This window comes from Rhipicephalus microplus, chromosome 3 (genome assembly GCF_043290135.1).
Source record: "Rhipicephalus microplus isolate Deutch F79 chromosome 3, USDA_Rmic, whole genome shotgun sequence".
Lineage (NCBI taxonomy): Eukaryota > Metazoa > Arthropoda > Arachnida > Ixodida > Ixodidae > Rhipicephalus > Rhipicephalus microplus.
This window is the reverse complement of record NC_134702.1, coordinates 84898321-84910713: the sequence shown is the minus strand read 5'-3', so window position 1 is coordinate 84910713 and position 12393 is coordinate 84898321. Positions and strand designations below refer to the sequence as shown.

Sequence of the window (12393 nt, the reverse complement as noted above, 5' to 3'; positions counted from 1 at the left end):
GAAGACTGCAAGCCAGTACGAAAGCATGACGAAATTGAGCACATGTCACTGAAGTTTATGCAAGACTGACTGACTACAATCAACTTAGCTTAACAGAAATGCACAGGCACGAGCAAACGAAAGGGAGCAATTTCCAATTTCAGCAGGCTCACGATAATTCAAACTATGATAATTCATACTTCCAGTTAATTCAAACAAAATTCAATTTTTTGGTTGTCCCTCTATTCTTGCAATGTATTTAAAAGCCTCTTATTTCAAACACCAAACTCGGTTATTTCATACTTTTTGTGGTTCACGCCAGAAAATATCTGCTGCTTTCCAACTACTGTTTGAAAATTTGGGTGCATATATAATCTTAATAGTCTAAAAATGACAAATAACCTCAGACCTTTGAGGTAAAAGGTTTTGCTAGTAAAGAAATGTTTGAAACGAAGCACACGCATGGTAAACCATGATGCTTTTCAACTGGTATGGAGAGCTTAGTGCTGAAGGTGCATATAGCAAAGAAGCAGTTGGCTACTCGTGATTTCTCTAAAAGGTCTGATCAGCAGTAAATGGCCAATAAACTTGTGGACCTTACACCTCTGCTTGCTGTTTATTGTGTGCAGTTAGGGTTTTAAAACACTTAAAAATTTTTAAATGTGATAAATCAATGCCTAATCGCAATATGTGCTGTCACCTCACCCACAGTTATACACCTGAAAACGTCTGATAATTCAAACTTCCTGGTAATTCAAACAAAATTCAGAGGTCCCTTTGAGTTTGAATTAATGAAAGTTGGCTGTAATGGTTTCAGAAAGAAGCCTTTGCCTTGCACTGGACATGAACTGTGATGATGACAGTAATTTTTTTTAAAATCCAAGTAAGATTGCAGTTCACATGCCAAACAGTTTCCCATAACCTTCCATGCAAAAAACTCCTTACCAGTTCCACGACTGCACGCCATTGTAGTAGTAGTGGAGGTTCCACTGAATGGCTCGGACGTAGCCGTGCGCTTGTTCTTGCATAACTTGCCTGAAAGAATACAAAACAACCCCTTGTGATGCCGACAAGTACAGAGGGGCTGCCACACAGAGCCTTGAAGTAAGAACAGAGAGCTCACTTGTTGACGTCTGAGTATTCCAATTTGTTGACGTAGTAATCCCGCTTGTGCTGACGAAACTCCATCTCAAGAAGACCTTCCTGGTCTTCGTCACTATCGAAGTCGGGAATGTCCAGGTGACTAAACTTTTCCAACAGGCCTGACAGAGAACGTAGAGCACTTTGAGACACTGACATTCAGCAGGCAGGAGAGGGCACTGCGTAATCACACAATGCTTATTCAGGAACAATAGGCTTTTAGGCCCTCGTAATATAATAGAAACCTTGATATCTTTTGAAAACCTTATCTGAAGAACTAACCAGTGATGTACAATTATATGACCATATCACGCTTTGCTTGTGTGCAGAAAAAAAAAAAAAAGTTTGCATGTTTTCCAACCACGTCCCACGTGTTTCTCGTAAATTAATTTACTTCTCCCAGTACATTGTTGTGGCCCTATGCTCGAAACTTCAGACTTGAATCATCAGATTTGATGCCCTCGATTTCCCCACTGGATTACGAGGGATGCAGCAAGTTTAGGGGTCTGGTTTAATTTTCACCAGCTTAGGTTACTTAACGTGTATTTAAATCTAAACAAGCAAGCGTTTGCTACATACTGCCTCCACAGAAATGCAACAACGGCAGCTGGAAAGTGAACCCAGGACCTTACCTTCAGCTGCAGTATCTCAAAATTCTGAGTCTATGTTAATGTTACTTTTGTTTACTTGAGACTTAAGAGAAGCAATTCAGGCTATTCACCTATATAGTCAAGCCCAGACATTTTGAATCTGAAGAGGATCCTTACAAGTAATTCTATAAACATATAATATTTCATATATAAAAAATATATTTAGGAGATTCCATAATTATTTGATACGCACAATAATTCATTATATGTAGGTGCAATATATGCAAGTTTGACTGTATTAATGCATGCCAGAAAGCTCTGCCCATGCCTACGTTTGAACTTGGCGGCATATTTCTGATATGAATTCATGACACAGCGTGTACGCAAGAAAAAGGGCACAGAAACACTTTGATAGAGCTCGTTATCAAGTCTATTTTACAAAATAATGCTGAAAACCGCTTGGTGTATTCAAGGGAGGAAGCTACACGTTACGTACTGCAGTTATTGATTGAACACATTCAATGATGCTGGGCTTTCTACGAAGCAACAATGGCACAAGTAACTGAACAGCTGGGGTAGCATTAGCCATCAGTGTTATCTGTCTACTGTCAGAGTAAGTCTTTCCCCACATTCTCAGGCACCCCAATGATAAACCGCAAATACAATGCCTAACAAGAAACCTCGCCCGAGGACACACATCGAAGTGGAAAGACTGCACTCTCCCCGTTTTGCCCTTACGCTTTTCATCTGGATCCTTAGTCTTCTCTTTGCCAGATGGTGGCGACCCGTTCTGCTGCACAATACCGTTTGGTGCTTCGGCATAGGCTCGTTTAGAAGCTAAGAACTTTTGGTCAGCCTGAACGTCTGAGAATTTTTCATAGTCAAACTGGAAAAAATGAAAACACAATAGTCAATAAAAAATGTGAGATCAATATTCAGAAAGAAAAAAAAAACCTCAGTACGAAGATAAGCAAACATACCTGAGAAAGCCTGGTAAGAAATTTTTCAAACCGTTCCAAATTTAACTTTCCATATTCGTTGATGTAACCTGCAGGCAAAAAACAGAGGTTCAAGACAACTAAAAAGTACCTGGCTTATGTTCTCTGCTCTTTTTTGCAGTGCCACAGCACACGTGTGCTTCCCCTGGTGCAGAAGTCGCAAAACGCATTTGGTGGGGTCTCTGGACACTCTCTGATCTAGGAGGCTTTTCTCAATCAATCTCACTTGTCGCGGACGACCCCTTCAAAGCTTCGTATCACTAACAAAGCGCCAGAGGCAGCACTAGAAAATAAAAACTGCGAATTCTGTACTAATTTGGGCATTAAATAGGTTCCTTGCACACTGAAATGCTTGGGCATATAAGAAAGTCCTTCTTGGGGGCACATTTAATGTATTACATGCCTGACAAACTAATAATCAATTTAAATTGCAACTTAATGCCCAAATTACACATGCGACCTCGCAAAACATAGACCAGTTGCTCCCGACATGAAGCCCTGCCCCCTCAAAGAGAGAGGAGAGGTGAAGCAGGGGAAAACTGCTATAACTGTACCAGGTTATCGCTAATAACAACTTTTTTCTCAGTTCTTAGCAAAACAAAAACAAACAGCAATTGAGTATACACATCCCTACATCCTTTAAAGGCGAATGTGATATCACTTGCCTCTTTGGACAGCAATGACAGAGCTCAACTTCAGTTTTAGGTTTCACAGGCAGATTAAAAAAAAACTTGCCAAGACTTTTTTGCACTTCTCTATGAAGCAGGACTTTAATGCAACGTCCTTACCAGACAAGCTACAAACCACGCTAACTACAAGGGCTAGGCTGTGAAAAGAAAAGGAACAGGGGATACTTAAAATGCAAAGCGCCACCTGTTGCCATTGCAGTGCTGTCACATTCATCTGAAAGTGGCAACAGAACAGAGCTACAGTGTAACTGTAGCTCTGTTCAGTCGTACATATAACAGTCACACACGTCAATGCACTGCCCCTTCCTTTGAAAACGACGTCAGGAACTTGCCTCCAAGAGATGGCATCACATCGATGTAGGCTTGGTAGAGAACCGGCAACGCATTGTGCGCAATGTGGAGATTGGGCAAGTGTGGAAGAAAGTCATTGCCCACTAGGAAACACATCAGCACCCAGTCGTCTATGATGTTGTCCATCTTGAACTCGAACGAGATCGTCTTCTGTGGAGTACAAGAAGAGAATGACGGGGACACTATCCAGATGCATCCAATCTACAGCCTGCCCTTCAGAAGAGGACAGGTAGCTCACCTTTAACTCTTGGAATTCCAGCTCCAAGTACTCTCGCAGCAACGACAGATGGAGAAGGTGAAACGTGATCTCTTCAGGAACATTGAGCCTGCAAAAGCAACACAACAATGAGCAAATAAATATAAGCAACGCGAGCTTATTGATGTAGCGTACAGCGCGGCACTCAATCAATGACACAGTCACCTTTTAATAATGTAAAAAAAGCTATAAGTGTAAATATAACCCTTTAGAGGGCACACTTGTGCCCAGAAAGACAAGCTACAGTCGAAACAATGAGATGAAACTAGTGTTAGTGGTTGTCAAGTAATAGGAGGAAGACAACAGCTTCTTTTGCAACAAAATTCCGGGCAACTCCTTGGTTTTAGTAATAATGTAAAACTGATTGAGAAATGTAATAAAAAACGGGAGTGGGAGACTATACAGCAGCTGGAAATATTGTCAAAACATTGCGATGCTTGCCCTTCTGTTTTAATATTACAATTTTTTAAAGTAAGAGTAAGCCTCCAGAAAAGCTGTAAAATTCTGTTAAAAAAAGAAAAAAAAAAGCAACTACTTGTGTTTATACATCCCCGCAATGCCCGTGACAGCGCTTATAAGATGCGAGTTCCACTAGATGTATGGCTTTCTGCATCGGCAATGCATGACGATTTGAATCAATTGACTGGGAAAACGTAGACCAAGGAAAAAAAAAAATACTAAGGTTACTTCACGTAGAATTTAAGAGACCCAATGTTTTTTATTCTTCTTCGTAAATCTAGTGCACTGTAAATTTTCACAGCCGAAAGTACTAACTCATTCACAATGGTTGGCATGACACATGAATTCACAAACAGCCAAACAAAATACACTCAAGTTCAGTGGATGGACAATACATGCAGTTCTGAATGCACATGCATTATACCAAACACAAAATATTAGAAATAAATGCAAACCTCTTCAAATGCTTCCCTTTGCCATACACTATCTCCTCCCGAAGCAGTGCGAAGTGTGGTTCGTGAGAACACATGCCCAGCATAATCTGCAAAGAAATTACCAACTTGAAAGCTTCAGACCGAATTAATACATAGCAAAACTAAAAGAGCACTGTCTCCCTGTGAATAAGAAGACACATCGTTAAGGCAAAAATGTGAAACTCAAGTGTTCCAGAAATCAACAGATGACATATACATACCACCTTCAACTGCAATCCTTATTTGAACTGTGATCGCAACACTATATTAACAAAAAGAACAAACAAAATTATGTGAAGAAATGTTTCCAATGCCCCTGTCCCACGGCACATGTAATATCATTACTATGTACAAGTATACCTCGTTTAATAACCTATTTACAATGCACAGCGCAAATGGCGCCAGTTCAGCAAAAACTAGAAACGACATCATCTACCTTTTCTTTCATGCAGCCATTTCGAGGTGGCTGTTATGTATCAATATCATTCACAGTAAGTGATATTTACTTTCAACGTCATAGTATTCTTGAGTTCTTGGTTTACATGGGCATAAGGGGGTATGCGCCCTTTGAAAACGGAGAAAATCGCAAAAAAGTCGATTTTTGAAAACCACATATTCTGGTAGTATGTCTTATAAACTATCTGTTCTGTAAATATCAATGTTTAATTCATCGCGAGAGTACATCAAATAAATTATGTAACATGCCGTGGCAGCCGGCAAGTGGCCAGCGAGCGCCGAAAACACCCCAACTTCGCGCGTTTGCAATTTCCCAACCACACGGCCTAGCGCCACCATCTTTGTCTTGTTTTGCTCGTGAATTCTTGCTGTTTATTTTTGTTTTTTTTGCCACCCACAGCAGCAGCAGCGGCGTGGCCGCGCAGGAATTGCCCATGATTTGGGGGCTCTCGAAGTTTTGAAGTCTCCCGCGGCTCGGATGCAAAGCCACGATTGCAGGAAGCGCGCGTGTCTCGAGGGAATGGGCGATCACACAGCTTCTATTGGCAGCTGCGCGCGATGACGCATCTGTTCCCCCCCCTCGCCGTCTACTCCGGTCGTTATGTTCTCTTGGCATGCGTTGTTTTCCCGTTTTCTATCATTCCGCTTGGTTCTCATGCATGCTCTTTAATTTTTCACCGTCTTTACAAGACGATCTCTCGCCGTGTTCATGGGATGCTGATTGTTGTCTATCAATGGGCAGGGCAAAGTTTGGGACTCGACACGTGTTCTGTTCAAGAAAGCATCTGATGAAGTTCGTACGCATGGTGAGGCTCATTGAAGCGCGAAACAGACGTGCGATTTTTTCTGCGATTCGGCGGGCGGTGCAACGATTCGACTGCCGGAGTGGTGACGTATCATCGCGTCAGCACCGCCGCATAGCCGGTGCGGCGAGCATCAAACCGGCCAGATATTGGGGAGTTTTAGTGCTGGGTACCCAAGCGGCTTGCGTACCCAGGACGTTGGGGCGGCGGTATTGCGCATCGCACCGCCGCATGGCAGCAGCCAATCACAGTGCGAGCATACGGGTGGCGTCACGATGCTAGTGGCGCCATATCCCTGTCGCCGCTCCCATCAACCGTGGTTCAAGGCTCGAAGCGAGTTGACGAAGCGGTGCGAGCGTGGATTTGCTGACATCGCTGACTGCGGCGGCGTGACAAACATCGAGTACATTTTCCCGGTGACGTGATATTATTTTAGATTGAATAAAGTGATGCTTGAAGTGTTCCTTTTCTGCACGACAATGCCCGTTTTGAAACCGCTAGCGAGATCGAAGATCGTGAGCAGCGATGCATGGGCCATTTACCAGCAGGTAAATTTCACCTGCTGTTTACCAGCAGGTAAACACAGCTACCGGCGTCTCTGCACTGGCTCGCTTCGATTCCACCTTTGCTCTTCACATCGATGGCATCGATAAAGTAATAATGTATGCTAACGCATTACATACGAGCGCAATGCTTGATAGTGTTGTCAAAAACAAGTGCTCGATGACGAGCTCGCGTGTGAACGGCGTAGGCGACGCCCGGCACCCGCGATGCTAGGCCTACCTGTCGGAGTCATGAATAATCAGCTGTTGCCGTGGTTACGACGTGCTTGTCGTTAACAAATGCAATTGATTAATTACTTTTATAGAACGAAGCGTGGCTGTGCAATGTTGTTTGTTTTGAGCCTCATTACGAGGATACCAAGTCGTTCGACCCTGCATGCCGAAGCGCCGCATGGGGGCGGAGCCTGCCGCTGATAGCTCCTTTGCCCCCGCGTGTCCCGAAACGTCGCATGCGACACGCCGCACCATGCGACGCCGCATCGCACGGAAAATCGCAGGTCTGTCTCGCGCTTCAGGCGACAACGCGAGGGCGACAGTCGCATCGATGCTGAGCAGCTTCTCCTTTGTCTCTTCAAGACGACGACTGCATTGATACTTATTGCGAATCGACGCAACGCTTCGTCGTCACAAGTGAGGCTGGCGTTGGTGTTTCATGCTCAAGTGCGCCTGGTGCGTTGCACTCACTAACTGCAGTGATTATGGCCCTGAACAGTGTGACCGTGTCATTCACTGTGCCTTTGCCAACACGTTTTTGAATGTGCGCGGAGTTAGCCGCAGAGGATAGCGAACGTGTTGCTCTGCAACCAAAGCTCGGTGCTATGTCGGCAACTGACGGCGCTATGCCTGCAAACAACGGGCAGCGGAGACCCTTTTTTAGTGAAAAAGGCTCAAGAACAGTGCAAGACAAGCAGGAAAAGAGGAAAAAGAAAAGAAGTCCTAAAGCACATTTCTAGCTACTTTGCAGGGTCATTTTAGACCAAAATATGTGTTCAATACTTTCAACGTCCGTTTTCTCAGAATGACTTTTTTGGCCAGTGAGGCTGTTTAGTCTGGTGATATATCTGCAACCGCTCAACTGATTTCTATCAGATTTGTTTTGTTATGTACCATAATAAATAGCCCACACACTGACTAACCCATTTTTAAAATTTATTGCGTCTGTGTGATAACTAAAATTTTATTAATAAATGTTCAATGGCAAACACCAAATTCAGTGCCCTGCTAAAAATTTTCAGCAAGGAAATTAAAAAAAAAAAGTCTCTGTTCTAGTGTAAAACACCCATGCAGGAATCATCACAGTGAATTTCACGGTGGTAGCACATTTATTAAATTCACCAGAGCCTGACTAAGAAACCTATATGGACTATCCTGATAAATGGCTGTAACTTTAGAACCAGTGAACCTAAATGGATGAAATTTTATGGTTATTCAAATGGCTTTATTATTAGCCTAGCCTGAAAATTCCATTAGGATATATCAACAAACAAAAATGTTACCCTTCCATGGTAGCCTCCCCCATTAAAAATGGAATTAGTAAATGGTGTAGATGTTTGTCAGTACCCTGTGTGTTTTGCGTCCCATCATTACCTTGCGACAAAACTGCAGAGTTTGCTGCCACACCTTACAGACATATAGCACACGAAATCCTGACTTTGCTACCATAAGACTACCCACCAAAACAGCATGGGTGAATAAAAATAAAGAACAGATGACCATTTGCAGAACATAGCTGACAGGTGGCTTTGGCGTCATAGTGGAATCAGGTGCTTCTTGCAATAATACTTCCTTACTTTTGCAAAGTCAAACATTTGTCAAACGTTCCAGATACTTGACTTTTACCTACAGACACACCTTTTGTTCTCGATCTTAGGTTGGACATACGAAAATCCTTTAAAATTTTGTCAGAAACTCTGGCATTGCTTCAGCTATTAAAACAAACCTTTAGGTGTCTCATTTCAACAGTAATGAGTCCAAAGTGAACAGATATGTAGACCATAAAGGTAGTGACAATGAAATAGCAATGGCACAAACACATGCTCAAAGTTCAGAAAGTCTACAGTGTGTGACAATAATAGAACAAGCAAAGTACGATTGTTAAAAAAAATTCTCACCAAGTCGGCATCAAGCCCATACAAACAATGTCTAGTGTCTGGGTCGTAACCTGGCTGGGATCGTTCTGTCCGGATAAAATCCATCACCTTGTGTTCCCCTTCACCTGGTGTCTATTTAAAACAGCACGGAAAAGGAATCGTCCCATGAACAAAAGAGCTCAACAATAAAATTATATCGATGCATGCTTGTAGCAGAGAGTAGCATTCATCAGCACTATAAAAAATAATAATATTTTTAAGGCTGGAACGTCACAAACCATCACCAGGGCAGTGCACACAATTAATATTGTACGATCGACCAAAGTTATGGCTGTCCTTAAATATTGTTGAAATCCTGTGCGACTATAATTCACCTATACTAAAGACTCTCAAACAAGCCTTCATGAAAGTGACTCTTATACACACCATCACAAAAAGGCATAGGGCATCTGACGCACCTTAGGTCTACAGGTAATACCATATTTTCTTGCGTATCACTCGCACCAATAAAAACTGAAAAATGTGCTTAAAAAGTGGGGGTACAGACTATATGGTATCTTTCTTTCTTTTTTTTTTTTTTTTTTGAAGAGTTAAAGCTAGGGGTGCACGTTAAGAAGAAATGCTAAATGACTCCTTGATAAACAACAAGTGATGCACATGCCAACTTTGACCACTAGGGTAGCCAGTCAGAAAAAATAAAATTAAAATAAAGTTTCAGCAACAAACCTGGTGGCCCGATAGGTAAACCTTGACGCCACGCCACAATGGGTCACTGGAGACCTTCACGGCCACAAACTGCTGTAGCTGATCCTGCAACCGTGCCATGAATTCGGTGCCTGCACCCGAATGCATGCTGTCATTCCTCACATATAAGATGTGAATTGTCCACCAGAAAAGCTAGCTAGCATGTCGGAGTACTCTATAATTAATGCCTTCAAAAGTGTATCGCTGATGTGCAAATATAACACACACGCTTATAAGCAAAGTTAACTGCAAAGCTTGCAGGGTGCAAGTTCCACGAATGAAACAGAAATTTCAGTTCTTTTATTAAGGACATCATTCTTCTAATTAAGTGAATTAGCTAGCAGGCTGCAAAACCGAAGTACAGTACAGATCGAGACTTTGATGCTCCTTTCAGCATTTTAGAATTCAGCCTTTTGCGAATCCTAGGACTCGTAAAACATATTTCTCTAAAACTCAACGCTATATTGATTGCAGAAAACCTTTAAAAAGTTGGTAATATTACTGTTTTCATGCCGTTTCTGCAAATGAAAGTGAGAGAGAGGGAGGGCTCTAGAATGGTGGATGTGCAGTCGGGTGTTTCACCTGAAAAATGCTTATTAGCGACATGGCGGAGCCGCAATGCAATCGTTGAGTGCATAACTTAAAGTCCTACCCCGAAAAAGATATTGGAGAGAGAAGGGAGGGCAAGGGAACCCAAAATTAAAAAGTCACAGCTTTGCCGCAAAGGCAAAGCAATGAACGCAATAGCAACAAATTGGAAGGTCACGCGAAGAATGGCAAGCAGATCGAAACGTGCCCCGCCCTTCTGATGCACAAATGACGCACCAAAAGTACTCACAGGTACAGATGAACGCGAATAAACATCTTACTTGTTACTTTGCTGCGTCTGAAAAGCGTGCCCCTTTCGCAAACGAAGAATGTGCAGCGAGTGCAGTGACCTTTGTGCGCCCAATAACAACAACAGAATCATTGCAGTGAAAGCCCAAGGCGTACGATTCTCCCAACTGCGAGATAAGCGCGGGGACGCGTGAGCGTCCACCCCCAACCCCCTCTCCGTGGGGCAAAATACGTGTGGGAGATGAGAGCATGCTCCACCGTGCCGTGACTATCTGACACCGCGCGCTCATTGCGCAATTTAGCTGGTAATGTTGAAAACACGATAGTTAACCCCGAGATGAGCTTCGCCAGCGGTAAGTGATAGATATAAATAGCTTGCCGTTTCAACCTTGAAGTAGGTGCTCCTTCGTGGCTCGGTGGCTTACGCCTCACACACACAAACAAGAGGTCCCACGTTCGATTTCGTGCGCTGGAGTCTTTTTCTGTATTATTTTTCTTTCTTGCGTTTTCATATATGTAGATATGTATACATATACTGCGAATGACGTCGACGGCAAAATCTAGCCGAGAGTGTCCATGTAATTGCTGTCGCAATAAAAGAAAAAGATAACTATGAGGTAAAATCTCACCAGGCGAGATGCAGTTGGAGTCGAACCGCTCCTCAGTGGGCAGGACCTCTCCCCTTTCGCGTGCCTCTTTCTCTTGTGCCTGGGCTTCTTTTGCAGACCTAACAACAAGAAAAAATATATGGCACAGTATTTACACAAGGGCCAGATACAGATCTTCTACCCGGTGAACTTTCCAATTAGTCCACATTCGGTGAACACAATCTCCCACTGTGGATACGAGGGACATGAGAAAGATACATTTAAAAAAACAAAAAGCTTACTTTTAGTATACTACATGTCTTTCGATGCAAGGACACATCATGGACAACATTAACGTCTTTTAAAGCGCATAGAAGAAAAACTTGGAGCAACAGTGAATGGCGACACGGTTATTTAGAAAGCAGCAAGTTTTTCTGCACCTTTGACATTGCTAATTTTGCCTGTCAAAGAAACTTATTTGAAGAAGTTTGCTCAAGACAAGTACATGTCGTATACAAAGCTCAAATGGTTAAGCTTCTAATCTAATAGGGAACGCTAGTACTACCAGAAGCACAAATAACACATCTAATGATTGTTGCACTACTGCAATACTGTGCCGCTACCTGTGTCACAAGCTTCCAACAATTTCATGAACAGAATTTACACAAGGGATGCCTAAATAAAGAAAGCATACAGCATAGAAACAGAAAACAAATACTTGATTGTTTTATATGTGGGGTTTAACATTCCAAAACCACCATATGATTATAAGAGACGCTGTAGCGGAGGGCTCCGGAAATTTTTACCACCTGGGGTTCTTTAACGTGCACCCAAATCTGAGCACACAGGCTACAACGTTTCCGCTTCCATCGGAAATGCAGCCGCCGCAGCCGGGATTCGAACCCGCGACCTGCGGGTCAGCAGCCGAGTACGTTAGCCACTAGACCACCGCGGCGGGGCAGAAAACAAATACTTCAGTCACAGTGTTATAGGGACAACCAAAAGATCAACACAGTGTTTATGATCGTACTGTGTGTACAAGTGACTTGCCATTTTATTGAGAATGAAAGAATGGAGGAAATTATCACTGGTTTCTCAGGAATATGACGTAATTTTAGTATGTAGCATGAGTGTGATAATGACACCATGTTTAGTGATGCTTGATGAATAATTTGCTAAAAAAAACAAGACCATAAAAACAGATTTAAGTTCGTATGAGAGTCTCTTTCTGAGGTGAATAGGGCATAATGGCTGATAAATAGCCGCATTGACCACAGCAACACAAGCGCATCATTGATAGGAAGGATACTCTGCTGTCCATACAAGAGTTTTTATTCGTAGGTGTAGCTATTCATTGGCAATTCTCTAATCTTTATTC

The 12393-nt window shown here is 42.7% G+C and overlaps 1 protein-coding gene across 2 annotated transcripts in view; it reads right to left on the bottom strand.

The window, feature by feature from the left end:
* pcm (5'-3' exoribonuclease pacman) overlaps positions 1–12393 on the bottom strand; it is a 107354-nt gene that overhangs the window by 87604 nt on the left and 7357 nt on the right. For both annotated transcript variants that reach the window (XM_037423936.2, XM_037423943.2), the window contains exons 4-13: positions 11058–11155; positions 9574–9683; positions 8869–8979; positions 4918–5003; positions 3986–4073; positions 3729–3897; positions 2690–2757; positions 2448–2595; positions 1103–1241; positions 925–1014 (exon numbers count right to left, since the gene is read on the bottom strand). In XM_037423936.2, coding sequence (XP_037279833.2) covers positions 925–1014; positions 1103–1241; positions 2448–2595; positions 2690–2757; positions 3729–3897; positions 3986–4073; positions 4918–5003; positions 8869–8979; positions 9574–9683; positions 11058–11155 — 1107 coding nt within the window. The remainder of the gene's footprint in view (positions 1–924; positions 1015–1102; positions 1242–2447; positions 2596–2689; positions 2758–3728; positions 3898–3985; positions 4074–4917; positions 5004–8868; positions 8980–9573; positions 9684–11057; positions 11156–12393) is intronic.